This window comes from Brienomyrus brachyistius, chromosome 20 (genome assembly GCF_023856365.1).
Source record: "Brienomyrus brachyistius isolate T26 chromosome 20, BBRACH_0.4, whole genome shotgun sequence".
Classification (NCBI taxonomy): Eukaryota; Metazoa; Chordata; class Actinopteri; order Osteoglossiformes; family Mormyridae; genus Brienomyrus; species Brienomyrus brachyistius.
The window spans coordinates 12,654,591-12,676,839 of record NC_064552.1 but is presented as its reverse complement, the minus strand read 5'-3'; the positions used below and the strand labels follow the sequence as shown (position 1 = coordinate 12,676,839).

The window sequence follows — 22,249 nt, the reverse complement described above, 5'->3', positions numbered from 1 at the left end:
TTGGCGCCAAGCGTCAGCCTGATCTCGTTGTTGGGGGTCTTAGCGTGGACCTTCACAGCCGGTTTAATAAACACATCTATTAGGCCATATGATCTAATTTTTGAATCGTCGTGATATCCACTAGGTGGCGCTGTAGACTGAGACCTCCTTGATTGTGGGTTCACTGCCCCTACCTGGGTGTGGGGAACTTGCAGGCTCTCCCTGTGTTTGTGTGAGTTTCCTTCAGCACTCCACTTCCCTCCTGCAGCCCAAAGACTTCTTTGTGGGTCAGATGATGTCTCTGAGCGAATCGTGGCGTGAGAGTGTCTGTGTGGCGACGGACTGGCTTCCTGGGCAGGTTGCTCCCCTGCCCTGTTCCCATTGTTTCCTGGGATAGACTCTAGGCTCACCATGATCCTGTACTGGTGGTGAAGGAAGATTCATGGATAACATCTGCCACACATCTGTACTCTGATGGAGCTGGAGGTGCTGGCCGTGTCTCTGATGTCACCCACAGGCCATTGATAATTTATAAATGTGTATGTGTGTGTGTGTGTGTGTATGTATATATGTGTGTGTATGTATGTATATATGTATGTATGTATGTATATATATATATATATATATATAATTTTTTTTTTTAATGGTTGCATTTAAGAAAGGGGACTGGTTTCAAAGAAGACCGAGACCTCCCCCCCAAACCTGCATCCCCTTTGGCACTTTCTGAATCTCGCTCCAGGACAAATGAGTCACCTTCCCCTGATATTTGTTCCATAGTTGGTCCAAAAAGCAGTTACAAACAATTCCGATCTAACGCGACTCGCCGAAAGCCCGGCAATGTCACTTTGGACCAACCTAACAACCGCATCCGGCCTCCTCCTCGACTGTGACCGACAGCGAGAGGCATTTCAAGTTAGCACGAGTGCACTGACTCACTTCTGTATACACCCGAGCATATCCGCACGATGAAGCAAAGCAGCATGACAATCAGACTGCTTAGATTTTGATTTCTGGGAACGTTGGGACAGAATATTTGAAATCCAGTCACCCGTGATTAATTCAGACAGTCACTGTTTCTTAGTCAGCATAATATTCATTTATGGTTTGAGGAGAGTAGATTGAGTGTGATGTTTTGGCGGGAACAAAACCAACTGGATTAACATACTGGGAACAAACCAGTGCCATTGAAGTAATATGGTGATTCAACTAGATTTGAAGTAGAAGATGAATCCAATGTGCTTCTCTCTGTTTTTGGTGGGGATTACAGCTGAAGGCACTGGAAGCAAGAGAAGCTCAGTTGCAGTTCAGTTGGCAGAGCTTCTGTGATAAGACACATTAATCAGGGTTTATTTCACTAAACTCCCAAGCCTAGAACTGGCAGAAGGCTGAGATCTGAGTCCAGATTCACTGGTCTTTGGTCACTGTGCTGGTTTATAGACATAGAGGGTCATCTGGTGATCCCTTTGCATTTTGCTGATCTGGGAACAGGTGTCAAGCTGCCAACACATCTGTTTAAAGCCTCTTAAACTGGCATCAGTTATTTTTTTTTAGGGCTCGAGCAAGTGCTATAAGAGTGCCAGATCTTTCCACCCACTCTGCTGGCGGAGTTCCAGAGCAACAGCTGAGGTCTCCATGCATTTGGGTTGCAGTTTACCGGGTCTTTTGTATCAGGAGAGATCAGTGCGTGGGACATGCTTGAAGTACCTTAGTGCATTAATTCATTTCTACAGCTAGGGCTTGTCAAAGTTCCTGGCTCATATAACCCCCCTTTGTCTCCTGTGATGTCCCACTTTGCCTCCGCATCTTGGCCAGAGCCATTGGGTAAGCGACCACCTCTCAGAGCTTCTAAGCTTCTCTGGATTATTTTTTTTTAAATATTACATCCACAGCTCAGAACCCTTTTGGGGCCGTGCTGACCCCTCGGTGTCACATAGACCCTCTAAATCCTCATTTATTTCTCATTTGTTTGATGAGATTTATGGCCCTTGACACATTTTTTATGCGATCGGTGTCCCTTGACTCCAGACTTGGCTGTTTATGAGATTCCGAAAAGCAGCACAGGAAAAGCGTTTGGCGCGAATCAGTCTGGCAAACAAAAAGTGGCTGAAATGAGTTAAAACAAGGATTAACTGACTAGGATGGTGCAGTGTACAGGAGTCGGGTCACTCTTCTACGTTGTGCTGTGAGAAGGAACTGACTAGGATGGTGCAGTGTACAGGAGTCGGGTCACTCTTCTACGTTGTGCTGTGAGAAGGAACTGATTGGTCCACGTCCAGGACGTGCCGGCGCATGGGGAATACCTGAGGTGCCTTGGCAGCAAGGTGAGTGAGTCACGCTCAGTTTGATGTAATGCGCTTGGCTGTTCCAGCCATCATAATCATGATCTTTATCATGGACGATCTCCTGTCAGAGATCTGGTGGCCCCACCCCAACGAGCGTGACACGGAAGCAGGCCATGATGCCGCCAGGCACCAGTTGGGGGGGGGAGGGGGGCAGAATCAGTGAACAGAGTCTCTGTTTCTCCCTCAATCATTGTTGTGGTTAGAGATTTTCCATCCAATCACTGTCCTCTACTTATGCAACTCCCCCAGTAAGGCTGTGACATCACCTCTGCACGGCATAGGTCCTCATGAGGAAGAGCACTGACCTGCAGCATCCCAAAATGAGCCACTGAAAACACCGGTGGAAAACCTGGCCCCAAGAACCGCTATCTCCGAATCGCTTTTGAAGGTCTGCATGTTTGGGCAGGGGATTGATATTGGGGGGGGGGGGGGGGGAGCATTAAATGTACTGTGTGGTATCTGCCAACTGCTTGTGTTTATGTGCGTATCCAGCAAACAGCTTCAGACCTGCCGTGACGTGCTCCATCTCCGTTTCTATCGCAAACAACAAAAAAAAATCACATGACCTGAGATGAACACGCTTCCATTCATGTCCTTAATTTCACTTCTTTAATAAACATGCAGTTCCACAGTAACTGTTCCAAAAAAAACCCCCCAAAAAATACCCTTTTCCCGTGACATTAAAGATATTTATGACCAACAACTTTATCGCGCATTCTACGATATTTTGATTTTATTTTTAGTTATAATGGGGAGAACAGAGATGTCAAGCGCTAAAGGGTGGGCGGACTCGATGGCCAAAGGGAGAAGGGCTTGTTGTCTGGCCAGAGGCTGCCGTCGGACGGGAGCTCTCCGCGATGAGTCAGTACCACGCGCCCTCAGAACCACAACGCTCTGCAGCTGTGGTGAATAATTTACGCTGCTGTTTCACATTCTGCTACCCTGACCCTTTTTTTAAAACCCTTTCTGCAGGAAGGTCATTACGTTTCATAAAAGACACAGTGAGGACAGAGAGACCTCAGATCAAAGATCTGACCAAAATTCATTTATTCACTTATAAAAATGATGGCAGATCATAGCTGTCTGCCTGCAGTACTAAATAATTACTTTTTTGGATAATAGGGGCAAAGAAGCTGGAAGGTGTGACCAGGTAGACTATCGGAAAGGGATGGGAGGGGCTTCATGCATGCAGGCCTGCTGGGGAATGAGTCTGACAGATTTATCATCCATGGCGGAAAGCTTAAAGGAAGATGTCTCACCTCCAGAAGACTGCGATGGACACTCTGCCTAATGCACTATTGTCCCTTTGGGAAGGTCGGGATTACGGAAAATCTACACGAAGAAGCACTTACACTTACAGATAAATCGGATGCAACTGAAAACAAGGGAAAGGATGGCTCTGGAGTCAGAGCAGAAAGCCCCCAGCAGGGGGCAGTGTAACAAAAGCGACGAGTCAGACTTGAGGCACACAAGACGTGTGAGCTCATTATGCAGAAAATGAAGAACAATTATGTCAAGTAAATAAACAGCTGTGGAAAAATGTTAATTGGCAAATATTTATATTATCTTTGAACAGTGCGAAGGCCAAATAAAGCACGTGGTAAACAGACAGTCATGGGATCCGTCCGCCCTTAGACACTAGATGGCAGTGCATTACCAAAGATCGCCTTCTCATCTCCTCTACAGAAACGACGGACAGGAAAGACGGCACACTTCACCAGCCATCTTAAAATTGTAAATATGAGGCAAAGAGATAAAAAAAAAACAACTAAAAGCCCTTAAAATGGCTATCATGCGTGATGAAATGGACACAGATATCAGAGATTCACTGATTTATTTTAAACTCTGAGTAATAAATAATGCACATTTATCCGGGGATGCGTTACACAGTTATAGTATTAAAAAAACAGGATTAAAATAGCTTGTTTTATATATACAAGAATGCAGGCACTTTACAGCTATACAGTGGGAAGTTGTGCAACACGGACACAAGGCGACTAAAAAACCGAAGGCAGAGCCAATAACACTAATCAGGCACAAAATGCACCTCAACAAACAGAAACTAACCTCATTAAAACTGTGCTAAAATATATCCACAAAAAAGACAGCTACGCTACAGCTAATATTACCAGCTCTCCCCCACACAACTCCTGGGTCTGCGCTCTCCCTCCCTCTCTGAAAGAGCTCACACATCAGCATGGGGGTGCAGTTGCCCTGACGGTGGGTGACCAAAAGCACTCCTGGGGACCTATTAGCGGTGAACACGACTGACATTTAGTGATAGTGTAGAGCTCGTGGGAGTTTCACTTACACAAATGTGTTCTGAGGGCAGAAGAAAAAAAACGATCGGACCAGACCCAATCAGATTGTAGAGTAGGTGGTTCAAACAAGTAGAGGAGGCGGGGCTAAGACATTCGATTGGTTGGACCCACCTCTTCTGTGGTCTAATTGGTAATCTCTCTGAACCAATCACTTTTCCTTCTGCCCTCAGAATATTTTTGTGTAAGTAAAGCAACATTAAACGCCAACCGGAGACAGGCTGGTCGCACGGAAAATCCAGAGTGGTGTGAGTCGTTCTTGCTGTGTGCCTACGACTCCTACTGCGAATTTCCAAAGCATAACGGTGACGGCACAGAAATGCATCATTTTCATCAAGGGCGCCCGGCGTCACATTTAGTGTTACAGATTAAGAGAGTAAATTCACAGGCATGACGACTTGGGCATCCGCACCACTGTAAATGAAAGGGACGTTTCCCTACAACCTGTCCAATGTTTAAATGACTCAGAGAGTCTGGACGTCCCAGAAGCCCAAAGAAGTTTCCAAATCCGGTCCTCGGGGACCCACAGACAGTCCAGTTTTTGCTCCCTCCCAGCTGTCTGGCAGGGAGCTCGGAGGGAGCGCAAACATGGACCGACTGTGGGTCCCAAAGGATCGCGCTGCGAAACACCGAATGTGGAGAAATAGATCTATGACAAGTCTGCTGAAATCTTTGGGTTAAAACGTCACCGTTTAAACTTGTTTCCAGTGCCACACGAGATTTTGTCTTACAGCTCTGCTCGGTTTGTACCAAAACAACCACAAAAAGAATTAAAAGAAATAATGAAAATGCTCAGGAGCTGAAGGCGCAGTCGTCCCACTGCCATGTGGCCTAAGATGAAGGACCCAGATGAAGTGAATCTGCAATAAAGAAGAATAAGACAAAGAAGGAACCCATTCTGCACTGCCACACCTATGGCCTGGGATCTTTGAAGAGGTCCAAAGTGGTCCGGTCCGCCTTCTGTCCCGTGTCTCTCTTCGGCTGCTTATACACATATACATATATGCATATACACCCACTGGTTGCTCCACCCCCATCGTGATGCTGGCCTGGTGACGGGCCTATCAGAAAGAGGGTGGGTGGGGTCACACCTGTGTGATTGGCAAGTCTGCGTCCACAGAGCCAGGCGGCGCCGGGGGAGGAGGAGGTTCTACCACGCGGCGTCTCCAGGGCGATGGCGAACGCCGGCCTCCGGCAGGGACAGCCGCGAACGGGGCAGGAGGCTCGTGAAGTCCTCGCTGTCCCAGGCCAGGCTGTGGGGACCCAGCTGGGGGGCAAGTGAGGGCGTTCCCACAGCGCTGGGGGGCAGGGCGGGGACGCTGCCGAGTGGAGGGGCGAGCGAGGCACGGGGGGGGCCTGGTTACTGCAGTGGAAACCAGAAGGGGCGTAGTGGTCGGCGTGCTCCTGCAGAGTGTCAAGGGGGGTGGGGGGGGGGGGACACAAGATGCAGTGAGTGAGACCCAGAGAGCACCAGGCACGGCGGGGGAGGGGCAGTGCTCAGTGTTAGTATGATCTGACAACTGACATCTGGAAAATAGGAAAAAAAAGGGGAGAAGGTGTTAGCAAACGGCAATGAGACACAGCTCATGCTCAGCCAACAAGCGCCATTGGCCTGGACGCCGTTCCGTCTGATCGGGGTGGGCGGGACTTCCTCTCGCCGCCCGGCCGCTGGCCACGCCTCCAACTCGCGCCGCAGAAGCGCCAAACAGCAGCTGATAACAATCTGCTCATCTTCAACACCTTAAAGTTACAGGTAGCCGCTAACACGCTCCTCATTTAACCTTCACCCAAACGCCTGTTGTTTTACCCACGGTCCCCAAAGCCCTAGGAACCTGGCGAAGCTGGGCTCACAAACCCTCACCTTTATCCGTCACACTAACAGCTCATGGAGCTACAGGAACCTCAGGACATCATATTTATTTACTTGTAGGTAAACATGACCTTCTTAAAGGGGAAAAGTCAGGGGGGGCCAAACGTGTCCGCAAAGGGCCGGTGTGTATGCAGGTTAACCTTTAAGGCAGCCGTTCAAACCGTGTGAGGACTCTTTAGCCAGTCAGTCCTCTGATTAGTAACCTATTAGCGAATATCCGCAAACACAACGGCCCTTTCTGGATAAGACTAGCAATCCGTGGCGAAGTGAATAAAGTGGCTGCTTAGAGTCCGGTGGCCACCAGGGGGCGCCCTCATCTGACCAGCCTGTCAGAGTGAAAACTAGGTCAATCAAATTTTGCTTAGGGCCCTGAAAATGGTTGGTCCGGCCCTGTGACAGCGACACCATGTATGCATGAACCACCACAGGGGCCAGCCAGCTCCCATCGTCACTGTATACTGCAGCTCCAGGTACAGTTTGACCTAAACAGGAAGGGGACTTCCTGCACAGGGATCACAGGGGTCTGACGGTGTGTGGCATATAACCTCTGCTACAGACACTGACTTTTTATTTATTTATTTTTTTTACAGATCACTACCACGTTTACAGGCCTTATATACTGACTTTACGAGCTCACTTTATGAACCGAGCAGAAAACTGATTAAATCCACATGGAGTGACGTGCTCAAAATAGCCCTTTGGGGTCAGTAACCCGTGAGTTTATTTAATTTGTGGAAAATAAAAAGGAATCGACGCCATCTGCTATTGAGAAGTGTGGAGTGAGGGGGGGAGCGATGTCGCCAGGCCCCAGAGGAGCGAGCCCAAGCACGGGATGAGAGTTTAGAGACCCGGGAGTGGAGGGGCCTCCAGGAAGCCCCCCCCCCCCCCCCCCACCCAGTCGGGGCACATTGCAGGAGCGTGTGGAGGACAGCCGCCTGGTACAGGCACTCGCTGTCGTGCATCTCCACGGCAACGCAGGCAGCCAGGAAAACCAAACGAAAAGGGAGGAGCTCCGAGCCACGCTGCTGAAGTGGCCCACAGGGTCCTAGTGCCAGCCGAGTTCAGATGCATTTTGTAAGGGACGGCATGCACCCCCATTTCCCTAACGGCAGAGCACTTCAGAGGGTAAGGATGGGGGCAGATCAGGAGGGTGGCGGTGCAGAGCAGAGGAAAAGCATGCGGGGGGAGGGGGGCTACTCTGCCCCCTGTCTCAGAATCGATGCAACTAAAGCGCGCAGTAGCGGACTACTCCACAGACTCTCGAACCTGGAGCCGGAGACCCAATACGAATGATGGATCATCTTCAGAATCCTGTCAATCAATAGTTGGCTTAACCTATTTCCCATTGGCTATTTGCTCACAGAGATGCCATCCCTTGGAGAGCTGTGAAGCCCTCGCCTCTCCCATAATTATCAGACCAATAACAAGTATCCTGCGAAGAATAATAAACCCTAGTTAATGTAGAGATACCAAAACGAGCACTAAAAAAATCTTTGAGACTTCAGGAGAATCACCAGCGGACGAGCTTACATTGTCAGTGTTGTGGAACGGACACGGTCAGACCTTCTGTCCATGACACTGGGCCTGATGCACCGCGGGGCGCTTTATCGATTAATCGATAAATGCTTATTAAAGCGAGTTAAAGCAGCCGCCTTATAGAGAAGGAAATATTACATGTAGTTTGTTGGTTAGGGGAGAGTAGATCGGGATGTAGGTGATGATGATGTCTTGTAGGACGGGATTTTTGCTATCGGAGTACCGCCAGGGTGAGTTAAGCGTGTGGGGGGGGGGGGGTGTGTGGTCAGCGATGGAATGGACAGGATGGGACGAGTAAGATGGCCACGAGTGAGACACACCCCCTCCCCCCCAATTATTATGGTTTGAATCAGTCTTGTTTTCGGAAGCAGGAAGCTGGTGAGGTAGGGGGGGGGGCTCCATCAGGACCCTATATGTCGCCATAGCTACGTTAAGAACCAGACGGGAGGAGAAGTTGGAGCAGGGAGGCGGGGCGGAGCAGGGATGGGGGTTAGGAGCCGACACACGTGCTGCATTCACCATTTCGAGACGGATACCTCTGTATACAAGGGTTCGACAGCCGTCTGGCCTGCCGCATCTGGAACAACACACCGCAAGGCTCTGTTAGAGGGGAGGGGAGTGGCATAGCTCGAGCCAAGGGTTGGGGGGGTTGACTCTTCTGCCTCAGGGGTGAATTAAAGAGGAACCTTTAGAAATAGCCACCCCCTGCCTAGTCATTGGAGTGTTTAACTACCACAGACATAGGGAGGGGTGGCAACAAATGAACAAACAAGCAAATAAACAGACAAAAGCAAACCAAGGGAGATATCTGCAGAGAAGGTACTGAATGAGCTAAGATGGAAAGTGACGGCGTGGGCGAGAGCGGAGCCGCTACGTACGGAGGCTGCAGATCTGCCTGGACCCCGCTGGGCCACAATCGCACCAGAGATGGCCTTGATCCAGCTGTGCATCTCCTCTGGGCTGTCCGACTGGACCGGGGGATGGAGTTACAGAGCACACACAGACAGACGCACCATTATGCCATCATTATGACAGGGATAGCACAATGGCCAGAAGCCAGTATAACAGGCTAATGGGCGCTAACATGCTAATGGAGGCTAACACATGCTAACAGGCATTAGCAAACGTTCATTGGCGCTAATGCACGCTAACGAATGCTAACACATGCTAATGGATGCTAATGGTGCTAACACATGCTTATGGGCATTAACAAACGCTAGCGGGCGCTAACAAAAGCTAACGGCACTAACTGCCCCCCACGGCAGCTCTTACCTGAACATAAAAGGTCCTAGAACTGGTGACAACTTCAAAGAGGTTGTCCCTCATCAAAATGTCACTGAAAAGGGGGAATTCAAAATGGAGAAGTGGGCATGAAACCGTGCTCTGTTTGCGGCAGGAAACGCGGTGCGACTGTAGCGCAGCTGCATCCACAAATGGCGACAGCGGCTGCCTCACCTCTGCTTGCACTCCTGAACTTTCTGCACGTCCCTCAGTGGAATCATCCGGAGGGGTTCTTTGTCCTGGGGGGGAGCAGCGGTCAGTGACTCATTTTACACACACACACGACACACACACACACACACACACACACACACACACACACACACACACACACACACACACACACACATTTGCAGTCAAGGGCAGCTCTGTATTGCCTATTTAAATATCCTTAAAGTACCAACCAATCATGATGCAAATGTGTAGGTGTCATTGCTGGCTGTTGGGGGGGGGGGGGGGGGGGAGGGGGGTTGTGTGTGTACAGAAATACTCAAGCCACCCCCCCCCCTCCACTGGCAGCAACTACAGACGACATGACAGGTTAAGAATTTGCCGCAGGCACAAAGACGCAGCCGTGATTTGTGTACCCTTCCTGTCACACGCAGGCACACATGCCCCAGAAAGATCCTGCAGTGACCAGCAATTATCACTGCTAAAAAAAAATAAAAAAATAAAAAATTTTAAAAGAAGCCCACGGCAAGGTCATGGTGCATAATGCAGGCCTGACACTGTCTGTCTCTCGGGCATGTGTGTGTGGCACGTGGTGGTTTGGTGCTCCTGGAAGGCCAGGGAGGCCCAGGCAGGTTGGGACGTGCACCGCGCTCACCGTGATGGAATGCTTTCGGGCGCTTTCTCTGCCGGCGTGTCAGGACACGCCTAACCGCCCGACGAAGGCAATCGGCTACCAAAATCCAGATGCCGCCTGCGGCAGACATTATCCACATAAACGCGGCCTTTCCGAAAGACATGCGCGGTGCCACAGTCCGGAGCACCGTTAAACTGAACATAACCAAAAGAGCAAAATGCGCTGGCAATAGGGGGCACTGACATTCGGTTACAGCCTGTCAGAATCACCCAGTTTTGCTGCTGATGCCGCACCATAGTTCCGGACCATGACCGTGTGCGACGGGTCACTGTGCACCAGAGAGGCTGCTGACAGGTATGGTGTCTACGGTTGTTCAAGACATTAAAATATTTCCCTGTTTGGATTTGTGGATTGCAGCCTTCAGTGTTCCGAACGGCCCCCGTTCTGAAAATATGCAGGCCAGCCGTCTTTGCAAGTAACAGGTAACGAGAAACGAGCGCCGAGGGGATCCGGAGATGATGCCATCCCAGAATCCTTTGGAGCAAAGCATGTCATTCCCATCAGAAGACCTCAAAAAAGCACCATCTTTACTGCGAGAAGATCTCACTGCCAACAGGCTAGACCACTCCCCCTTCCCCAGCCTCCGCAGATACACACACCGCCCTTGTTACGCTGCTCAAACTCACCAAGTCTGACTTGAAGTAACTCACGGAGTTTTCATCCAGCATGAAGTATCTCCTCTTCCAGTTCTTCATCTGGCCGACCGTGACAGATGAGAGATGAGGACCATCATCCGCTCAGCGATGACGCTTAGAACATTCTCATCGAAACACACCGATCTTGCCCAAAACATGCCACGCTCACTTACCACGGCACCCTGCTTCACGCAGTAGCCTGCCTTGATGACCGCGTGGTCCTGCAGCGGTCGACCCCCGTAGTAAGGATGCTGGCTGTGTGACCGCTTCACGCCCGGCCCGTTCGGACCCTCCCCGCCTTCCTGCTAGGAACACCGACAAAGGGGGGGAGGCAGAGGAGGAGGGATGAAGAGGTTAAGAGTGAGCATCTGTTTATTTGCTGCAGGTGGAGTTAAAGACCAGCTTGGACAACTCCAGCAGGCATTATCCTCAGCCAGCTAAAGCCCCGTTGGGTCGTGAACTCTGACCTGGGTGGGCGTGATGATGGGCACCCCTCCGATTATCTCCGTCTTGTAGGACACCTGCTTCTTACTCTCCGGGGGGCCCTCCAGGTTGGGCTGCCCGTCGCCCGATTTTGGCACCTGCAAACGAGGCGGGGGCTTATTGATCACGTGCCGGGTGGAAACTGAACAGGGTTATGACACCCTCACCTGCCATTTACACGCAAAACTCTCCGAGAACCAGGCCAGGACTGGGCCAGATGGACAAAGACCAGTACGCCGGCATGCCAGAGCGTGGGTGCAGGTATGTACCCATCTGAAATACCAGGCAGAAAAGCCTGTTTACCGTACAGTCACCTCCCCCCCTGCTCCAGTGGGTAGGGCAGAACCAGAGTACCCGTCATGGCTGTTTATCATGCCTGGGGTTCAGCGGTGGGGTAAAGAAACCAGGTGTGAGAGCGTGACAGATCTGAGGTAGCGTGTTCATTCATGGAGCCCAATACAGTCAGGTAGTATCACTGCTGACCCTGGGGTAAATCGGACTTTCATATATCTGGCTACTAGGGCGGCGACAGTGAGCAGAGTTATGCAAATTAGTGTCACAACTTTGGGAGGGAGGGGACTTACTGTGATTTTGGTGGCATTATTGAGTACGGTCACCCACTCCACCAGGTCCTGCTGGTCGTTCGCTTGCAGGAAGACTTTCCTCATGCCGGCATTGATGACTGCAGAGGGAGAGTATCATGGGAGACGTCAATCCACCCGGTGGTTTGAACCAGGACATCCTCACAGCCAGGGGGCCCTCTCTTAAAGCGAGAGATATCCAAAGGGCAAATTAACCCCAATCCACCCACATAAACAAGGGGCTCCCTGCTCGAACGGAGGCTACAAAACCGTTCTGTACGAAACGATGCTCCGTGAGTCTGAGAGCTCCTGCAGTGTCTGGACAGGCCTTGTGACTACATGCCGCTAGTTTGGACCTTTTTCCACCTTCCCTCCAAAGCAAACCTCTTTAGAAAGGAATAAATGCACAGTTGGAGGCACAATCACGTAAATATCGGGCAACCCAATCTGTACGATATTTAAATATGTAGCTATACAGCCCAAGAGATTAGGGCTTTCCGAGACGAAAACATTCACGAAGCCAACAGCCCTCATTGCTCGTGTGTGTGTGTGTGAGTGTCCTTGTGTGTGGACCCCCCCCGCACCCTGACACACAAACCAGAGAAACATACTATACGGGGGTTCCATCCTCCCACCAAGGAACACATCCTGTGTTTCAGCGCTGAAATCCTCCCCCTGTAAGTGCGCGTTGCTCGATGCCGAGGTCTGTAAACACTCCAGGGACGACCCAGCAAAGGAAGTGACTGCATTCCAATAGCATTTGCGATCCCCTGCATGAGTGGGTGTCTTTGACGCCCCCCGCACCCCCAAAAAAAGAATCAAACCCATTTTACTCAACAGCTCAAGGCTAAAAATACCCTGCGGTTTGACAGTGGGCTCTCAGCCATCATCCTGGCTAAGCCCCTGCCCCCCACCCCCCCCCCCCGGCAGTGACAGCAGGATGAGGTCGAGCAGTGGTCCCTCTACTGCTTCCTGCCATTGAGTGCCAGAGCAGCGGCACACTGTAGGAGAAGCAGTGCTGTCACGGACGCCGTCGGACAGGAAGCCCCCGGGGAGCGGTACTGAGGGTCCGCTAGGAGCAGGTGGGGGGGGGGGGGGGGGGGCAGCCTATACCGTCACCAGCAGGACGTTGTGACACAGGGCTCGCCAAACAGGCCATGTCTGGTCTTTCGCTCACAGGATGTTTGAACAACCCCCCCCCCCCCCCCCCCCCCTAAGGTGGTCACCTGGGGAGGTGCAAGGAGCTCCCAGGCCAAGGCGTGCCCTCAGCACGTGCTCTCTCGGGAGGCAGGGAGGGGTGTGTAACAATGAATTTGTGAAAGCCCCCCCCACCCCAGGCCACAGTACGGGCCCCCTCACGCATGCCAAGCCCGAACCGACAGAAGGATAAAAAAAACAAAAATAAAAAGGTAATTTTTCTCAGCCACTGTTTTTGGAATTACGTCCGGCAGGAAAAAACGTGAAGCCGTTCTGAGTCGGGGACCGACTCTCCATCTCCATCGCGACCTCTCCGAGTCCGTCCACCCAGGGAAGACGGCAAAATTCCCACGGCACAACAAAGAACCGAAAACATGGGCGTCTGCTTCCACTTAAGCGTCCGTTAAGAGCGAAAGGGGCCTCCGGTCGCTTAGCCGTGTCTGATGGGGAAATGCTCGCTCTGCAGCCAATCTTATTACAGAGCTCAGGGCTGCGCCACACATTTTGCTATGATCCAGTTGGTAGCATGCAAATTTTTAACTAATGCTCGTTAATCCTGCGGACCCCCTTCAGAAAAAACGTGTCAGGAAGAAGGAAGGATAGAAATTTTGTTAAATAATTATATTCTGGCTTGCATTATCATTTCCTGACAAGCGAAAGTGTCCCGGCAAACAAGCCGCACACCACGATCTGACTATAAAGAGACGGTCAGGTGTCTCACCAAAAGCAGAATTCAGCCTTTGGTCTTTGCTTGGTGGCATCGCTGACCTGAAATGCAGGACGGAGGGAGTTAACAGAAGCGTCGCGCAGACTGAAAATGGGGCGCGCCTGCCGTGGGAACTCACCTTTGAGATGTAAGTGAGCTTAAGGGAGCCCACATGCTCCGCACCTTTGGGCAGGTTCTACAGGAGAAGGAAAGGGGGGTCAGGAGTCAGAGATCACAGCACTGAGCACCAATAACGCCAGAAGGCTCTGCCTACCCATGTTCACCTACAACACAGTCATTGTCCTTAACTATCAGCCCACTAGTGTTACATGGTTCCAGTGAAGCAAACTATTGTGGTCCTACAAAGTATTTTAAGTACTAGAGAAAAGCCTGATTAGTAAGTGATGGGGCACAGAGAGACTTTAAGGCTGGAGAGTTGGGGGGGGGGGGGGGGGGGGACTGGGGGGGAAAATAACAGAGAGTGAAAAAGAACAGGCTGTGCAGCTGTATGAAAGTTTCAGGATCTTTGAAAATATAAAAGAGTACGAGTGAATAATTGAAAGCCTGGAGTGGCATCAATAAAAGATGCCCCCCGTGCCCAGTCTGCATCTGCCCCCCCCCAGGGACTCGCCCTGAACAACCAGGATTCTCAAACACTGCAAGACACGGTCTGTGTGCCGGGTGGGGGGGGGGGGAATTATATCTTAGGGTTGCAGAGGTCACCTGACAAGAATGTGCCAAACTGAATGGGATATTGGGGGGGGGGGGGGGTTGCTTCTGTTGCTGTCAGGCTGTATGTTTCACCCAGAGGCCCGTAACAACAAACAGAGGATTCGCACAATGCTGGTACGCCTGGGGCCCGCAGTGCCTACCTGGGGCCCGCGCAGTGCCTACCTGGGGGCCCGCAGTGCCTACCTGGGGATTGTCCATGTACCAGAGCAGGCTGCCCGCCTGCGTGTCCAAGATGAAGTAGCGCCGCAGGAACTTGCCGCTGTTCTCGTTCTCCTCGATGTCCAGGAACCCGCAGAAGCGGTTCTGCCGATCCACGTAAGGCATCTCCGCGGCGGCTGCACATTCCACCGCTAAATGCCGGGGGTGGAGAGGGGGTGGTCTTAGCCAAATCCTGAAGAGACCGTACCTGACCAGATTTTCCCAGAAACTAAACCAGACATGTGCCTCCCCCCCCCCCACCCCCCCCACTGACAAATGGCGCCGTATCGACAGACAGACAGCTTAACAGGTGCCTCCGTCAGGGCATGGTGATGTGTGTACCTCGCCCCCAAATGAGCTCACTCGACAGGACCATGAGCAGCCCAGGACACTCATTTCCCTCCGATTTCGCTTTATCTCCAGATGGAAACCCCATCGCAATTTTTATTGGGCTCCGGGGACATTTACTCACTCCTCCACTTTAAAAACACGTTAGTGTGTCATCATAGCACCCACACCCACCACCGCCATCACCACTGAAAAAGTTCACTTCTTTTATCTGCAAAACAGACACAAGGCAGCTAAGGGAAAGATTTCAGTAAAAATTTCCTGTCTGTTGAAAAATAAAAAACGGCAATCCCAAGTTATACACAAAAACTCTCAATAAAATTCCAAGCGTGGTTAGAATACTTCTCTCAGACTGGACATGGTGTCAGGGTGGTTTGCAGAGGACAGATTACCAGAAATCCTGCTTTGCTGGGTAAATCGACACAGAAACCAGTCAAATACATTTTCCTGAGACAGTAAAGAGCCTGAGCACTGGTTCACCTGAAGGGGGGCATCATCCTCGCTGGGGAGATGAGGCAGTTTGCATAATAGCTGTTGGTTGTGTTTAAAAATGCTCGGTGATGTTTGATGTCGGGACCAGTGGTTTCCAGTCCATTTGCAGGTCCTCAGGGCATCATTGCAAACCATCTACACGCCTCATTTACCCAATTCAAGGACAACAGACCCCCATCTATCCAGAACTAGAAGTTTTTACTGGAATCCAGCGTCACACTGGAGATGGTGTCTCTGCAGGGACGTTGCCGTTGTTACACAGAGGGTGGCATGGATTTGGCATACTGCTCTAGCTGTCCTCATGTGTGGCTTGACCCTCCATCTCCCGTCTGTCACCAAACCGCCTGCTCCCTCCCCTCCCTCCCCAGTGGTAAATTAGAACGTCACATAATTCTCGCCTCCATTTATTGCTGCTACCTGAAATTTCAGAGAACAAAAAAATCCATGGTGAAGAAAGAGGCGGGACCAGAAACCGGCATGATGGTGTGAAAGGTCATAAAGACAAAACTGGCCTGTGACCACAGACACTTCAAACAACCAAGCTGACTGTAAATGTCGGGGCAAATCCTTCCTGTTTTACATACCAGCAGCTCCCAGCACAGGAGCTGACCGGCTCTGTGGTATATTACGGTATACTATGGCGCAGGGGGCTGACTGGCTCTGTGGTATATCACGGTATACTATGGGGCGGGGGGCTGACCGGCATTGTGGTATCTCATGGCATACCTATGGCACAGGGGGCTGACTGGCTCTGTGGCGTATCAAGGTATACTATGGGGCAGGGGGCTGACCTGGCTCTGTGGTATATCACGGTATATTATGGGGCAGGGGGCTGACCTGGCTCTGTGGTATATTATGGTATACTATGGCGCAGGAGGGCTGACCTGGTTTTGTGGAATATCATTGTATAGTATGATGCCAGGGGGCTGACCGGCTAAGTGGTATATTATGGTACACTATGGCACAGGGGGCTGACCTAGCTTTGTGGTATATCATGATATACTATGGCGCAGGGGGCTGACTGGCTTGTGGTATATTATGGTATACTACAGCACAGGGGGCTGAACGGCTCTGCTGTGTCTTATGGTATATACTACGGCACAGGGGGCTGACCCGGCTATGTGGGTATATTATGGTATACTACAGCACAGGGGGCTGACCCAGCTATGTGGTATATTATGGTATACTACAGCACAGGGGGCTGACCGGCTATGTGGTATATATACTACAGTACAGGAACATGACGACTGGTCACAGCACATCCTGAAAGGCACTGTCTGGTGGAGGTTACCGTGATTTACCATAAATCCTCCAGGATCCTTCTCCTCCGGGGCAGACTATGTGGTCCAGGACTCACACTCCCACATACATAGAAATATGCATCTGCTCTACGAGGACAGACAGACCGATCTTTCTGGTAGCTCCTTCCTCACATTGACCATAAAAGGAAGCTGAACCGCAGTAACTAACCACAGTCCCCAGAGCGATTACTAAAACCAGTCTGGTAGCATTAGTGAGCCAGGCACCGCCCACTCAGCACTGCCCCAGTACTCACTGTGAAGGCATCACTTCACCATACATTAACAGTCACCCAAATCATGAGAGTGTGTGTCCCCACCAAAGTTGGTCCTCGGACGCTTCAGAAAACCTTTCTGCTAGCTGGAACCGGGAGTGAAACTCCATAAACCGAAGTCAGGAAAACGTCACGCATTTCCGTTTATGACACGCTAGCAAACCGTGATTAAACTGATTCATTCTGTGATATGAAACTAACTAACTAACTCTCCCTTGGGCAAAAACAAACTTTTCACAGACGGTCCATGTGTTCAAAGCAACGTTTCACGTTTGTGGATCAACAACATTGATTAAATAAAAAATTTTGAGTACTATAGATCCATGACAACAATACTATTAAATAATAGATCAAAAGCCAATTTTAGCTTATTTCGTTCTGACAGCGTATTTTAAAGATATTTTCCGAGAAACAAGCTGAATAAATAAATAGTTATACTAAAACAACAATCCTTTCAAATAATTTATATGTGACAGATGCTAAAGATGTGGCTGACATGCAGCACGCAATCTAGATTTATTATTCAAATAAACTTCTCGTAGCACACCAGAGCAGCAAGAGAGTTTTCTGTGGATTAGTCAACTGTGTTTCAAAGCCTAGCACCTCTCTATGGGGAAAGCAAGAAAACCAAATGAAAGGATGGTTTCTGAGCGTTAGTTTGCTATCAGTGCCTCTGACAGACTTGACAGTTCTCAGTGTACAATGTTCAGCGGTCTACCATCAAATCAGCACACTAGGCAGCAGTCTTCCACAAGTGGTTTTGGGGGGGGGGGGGTGGCTGACACAGACCCTGAACGCGGTTGAGGGTGAAACGCAAGCCGCAGGGTCTCGGATGTCCGGGACTGCATGGGTTTGCGGCCCTTGTAACACTGCTCATAGACTTTTTTCAGACCCATATAAAGTTGGTTGCCGGGGGGGGGGGGGGGGGGGGGGGGGGGGAGGCGGCAGCCTATTTTATCCTCCTCTAATAAAATAACAAATTGTTATCTTCTGGCTATCCCTTGTTTTTAAAACTGCACAGCATTAACTGCTGTTAAGTCAATCTACAATGCTGGTCTTGCTATAAAATCTTTAACAGAGGTTTGGGATGAATGTGCTGGAAAAGATGTTTTATAAATCCGAATGCCTACAGTAAACAGTCAATATGAGCCGCAAAGGCCTCTGCGCAGCCACTGGATAAATATGGCAGCCAATTGGTCTGGTTTTCTTTGTTCGGTCGAAAGTCTGACACAAACTGTAAGCTTAGCACTTCGTTTCAGCTTTGAAACAGCACCAAAATGAGTCCCCGGAGCATAGAGATGGCACCCTGAAGGTGGTGAGGGGTAAAATGAGCCGTGAACAAATGGCAGTCTGGCGCAGAGGGCTCGGGGCGGGCCGTCTTCTGGGTGGCGGCAGACAGGCTGTGACCTACTTTAAGCTGGGAACGCCACACACTCAGGACCCTCCATCGGCGTGGCAGGGTAGGGCGGCACGGCCCGGGACGGCCCGCATGGAGCCGGGTCAGACTCTGCTGGTGCTGGCCCAGAGCCTGGAACTGCCGGCCGCTAACAATCCCCAACAGCCAATGAGCAGAAGTCGCCGGGCGGAATCTATGACCCAATCACCAGCATTACCTTGCTCTCCTCTTTGGCTCAGTCACAGCCCCCTCGATTCTTTAAATAATATCCCACCTTTCTGCAGCTGCGATATGACGAAGGATAGGGGGCCCCCAGTCGAGTTCCCCGCCCCCCCCCATCTCCCTGCTCTGCATTCTTGCCTGCCCAAGCACATGCACTCCACTGCGAGGGGGGTGCTAGGGGGGGTCCTCTTTGTTTCCTCCCCCCTCCCTACTTCAGGAGGGGGGGGGGGGGCATGTACGACGACCTCTGTACCTTCCCAGCTTGCTGCAATTAGGGGCCCCGCATACAAACAGCGGCACAAGCCGTGGTGCTTGGGCGGGTCGGGGTGGAGCGCTGACCCATGGGGTGGCAGCAGGTACATACGGTACTGAAATAACCACGTCCTGTCAGAAGAGTCTCAGGACATTATCACTGACAGAGCAGTCAGTCTGGTATCACTGAGGCTTTAAAACACCAGACACTACAGGCTTGTCTCCGCCTCTTCTCTGCCTCGCTGTGTTCGCCAATGTGCCAGAACGCGTCCAAAGCAAATGGTCTTGTATATGCTTAAACAGCCCGTACTTGGTGCTGCTTTAGCCTAGTTAGCACCGGAGTGAAACTGACAGGCCACTCTGAAACACTCCCAGCAACTGCAGCCGGTATACGACCCGGAGATAAATCATTCGCACTCGTTGAGAAACAAACACAGAAGGTATAGACGGCGCTGAGGGGGGGGGGGGGGGGGTTTCTGGGTATCTGTAATTTACGGAATTAACAAGTCATCCTTTCGATTATTTACTTGCTGTATCCGCTAAAGTTTTGTAACTTTTACAGCTTTGCTAATCCTTCCACAGAAGTAGATTCTGAGAGCACGGCACTGCAGCCGAGAGTCTGATTTCATCACACCGTCTGGCTCTCTGCTATAAGACTGTCATAATACCGTTTTCTCACAAGCGCGCCTGCGATGCTGACAGGGTACTTCAAACGAGCAGCACGTTAAAAGTTAACGATCCATAAGCGGAGGGTGGGAAGGTGCTGCTGTGGTTACGTACAGAGCCTCGTAACAAACTCACCGTAGGTTCGGATTCCACAAGGTGCGTGCTCTTGTACAGAGTACCTTGACAGAGGTACTTAAACTGAATTGCACATACAGCTGTACAAATAAAACATAAGGTCACTTTGGTTAAAAAGATCAGCTGGACAACTAAGTATACTTAAAATAGTGAAGTAAGTACCTGGTTTTTAGGCTGACTAGAGGTTCTCATTTAGGAGTCAGTCAATTAAAACACTTTTTTTTTAAAAAAAAAGAATAAGTGACTAGCCCTGCATACTTTCCAAGTTTTACTAATATCTAAACAGGAAAAATACTGTAACCACGTCATCCAGTATGAGGACGCAAACTTTCCAGTTGGCCCGCATTCATAAAATATCCGATGAGTAATTTAACTAACAGCAAGTGCGTGCCGGTGCTCCCAAACACGAATCGTGTGACGGCACAGACTCCGAAAAAAGTTACTATAAACAGCCGATGCACCCACACGCGCCTCATGGCACCGGGGCTCTGGTGGAGCCGGTCCCTGTGTATGCGCGTAAGGGCGCGTGAGCGCGCACCAAGCAGGCCCATTCTACCGGGCCATGCGCGCAACCAAGAGCGCGGCGGGAGCTTGAGTCGGGCTCTTCCCCAACCAAACTACATCAGCGATTGAAACTTCGTTTGTCCAAAGCTTTTAAATTATAATTTTTTTCGCACACTGAGTGTACAACTTTACTATTAATGAAGTTACACAACAGCAAAAAAAAAAAAAAAAACGATTTTCTTGCAGATGCTGAAAAAAAAAAATCAGCATTTGGTTGCACTCATTGGAGAAATATGCTTTCCGTCTTAAAAATCCACTCTGACAAAAGGATACACGACAATAATAAACCGAGAGCAGCGAAAGCCACGGTCGGCTGGACGCGCCCGTGCCGCCCTAGGCGACTCTCCCAGGAGCAGTTCAGCTGTTAACTGTAAACGTGCTGCACTGTCACCCAAATGACCGTGCGGACGCGGCGCCCTGCAAAGACGGGGGCTAAAAGCCGCTTCCCGACTCCACCGTGCTTCTGGGTACATGACAGTCTACGTGTGGGTATATATAAACAAACACATATATAGATATGCACGTATGCGTTTGTATATGAACATTTCCATACGTGCACTTCTATATGGATACACGTCTACATATAGGTATGCGTGTTTATATATGATCATGTATGTATATGTTTATATATTTCTGGGTATACGTATGAGAATACACATACCTGTATGCGTATACCAGTATCACTGAATATCTATGACCGCAAGGCAGAGAGAGATGCTGAAGGCCATCTGGCATATTCTCCCAACCACACCATGCGCAATACTGTCGGGATTGTTCGCTCTCTGAGGGGGGGGCGGGGGGTTCACGGTTAAACTTAAAGGAAAAGATATCGGGCGTAATGTCCAGCGATTACCTGCCTTGTAAGTGAATAGGGCATAGCTCCCCATTTCCCGGTTAAGCGCACGCAGCCCCACAGGTACGATGCCTTCACACCGACGGGTAAAACTCATTTTACAGCGATGCGTTTATCGTCCTACCGAGTTAAAGGGGCTGAAAACTTCAACGATCTCGGCTGCTGGTCTCGTCACCGATTCGGGTGCTGAGTGGCGGCAATCTGGTCAACGACAACGGGGCCTTTGAACGCGAAGTACCGAGTCCGACCCCTGTCTTGGCGAGAATACCTCCCCCTATTGCAATTTCATGCACGGACATGCATTTAATCTTAACTTCATTCTGACACGCACAGGCACATCTATGTGGCACCGATTACAACGTCGCGTTTATATAATCCCAAAACACACACGCGCGACTATAACAAGACACGTTTAAATATGTGTTCGTTAATGTCAAGGACAGATACCGGAACACAAGAACCGAGTACATCGGGCTTTCAGGTGCACTCACCCAAGCACCAGTGTCTGGGATCCGCCGCGATCCGCCGCGATCCGCCGCTCGCGTTTCAGCCCATGTCCTACCGACTTCCTACCTATCCCGACAACACGGCGGGGCGGGGGCGGGGCGGGCAGAGCGGGGCGGGGCGGGACCGGGGGGGGGATGGGGGCGTGACCTTAGGCGGGGATCCCCCATCTCCGGAAACAAACAACTACCGCAAAGGATTGTGGTAAATGTAGTGCAACAAAAGCTATACGGTATTTACATATAAAACGGAAAAAGTACGTTATAATCCGACGTGTCAAAAAATATCCTGGACATTTTAGGAAGTATAAGCAAAAAAGAAGGCTAATCTTAACAAGAAGTAATTAGAGACGCTTCAGTCTAAAGCAGTGGAATACATTAAAGTCGTTATCAGTGTTTCCATTTTGCGTCGTGATGGTTTCTGCCGTATGGGGAACCAATGCTAATCTTCAACATTATTTTTAACCTCTGTTACACATTTAACAAATTGGATAAAGCATGCCTATCATTCAAAGATAGAAA

The 22,249-nt window shown here is 50.3% G+C and overlaps 1 protein-coding gene across 4 annotated transcripts; it reads right to left on the bottom strand.

The window, feature by feature from the left end:
• Positions 1-4,138: 4,138 nt before the first annotated feature.
• On the bottom strand, positions 4,139-21,815 carry LOC125715365 (pleckstrin homology domain-containing family A member 1-like). 4 transcript variants are annotated; one of them, XM_048986750.1, is made up of 13 exons: positions 21,716-21,815; positions 14,709-14,875; positions 13,933-13,989; positions 13,811-13,855; positions 11,894-11,992; positions 11,294-11,407; positions 11,000-11,131; positions 10,818-10,886; positions 9,501-9,565; positions 9,318-9,381; positions 8,924-9,013; positions 8,582-8,622; positions 5,582-6,043 (listed from the first exon to the last, which is right to left on the bottom strand). In XM_048986750.1, exons 2-13 carry the CDS (start codon positions 14,847-14,849, stop codon positions 5,725-5,727), a joined length of 1,236 nt encoding a protein of 411 aa, XP_048842707.1. In that variant the 5' UTR covers positions 14,850-14,875; positions 21,716-21,815; the 3' UTR covers positions 5,582-5,724. The 4 variants fall into 4 exon arrangements, with proteins under 4 accessions (XP_048842704.1, XP_048842706.1, XP_048842707.1 ...); XM_048986751.1 differs by having other exon boundaries at positions 5,851-6,043; positions 8,565-8,622; XM_048986747.1 differs by lacking the exon at positions 8,582-8,622 and having other exon boundaries at positions 4,139-6,043.
• Between the last annotated feature and the right edge of the window lie 434 nt (positions 21,816-22,249).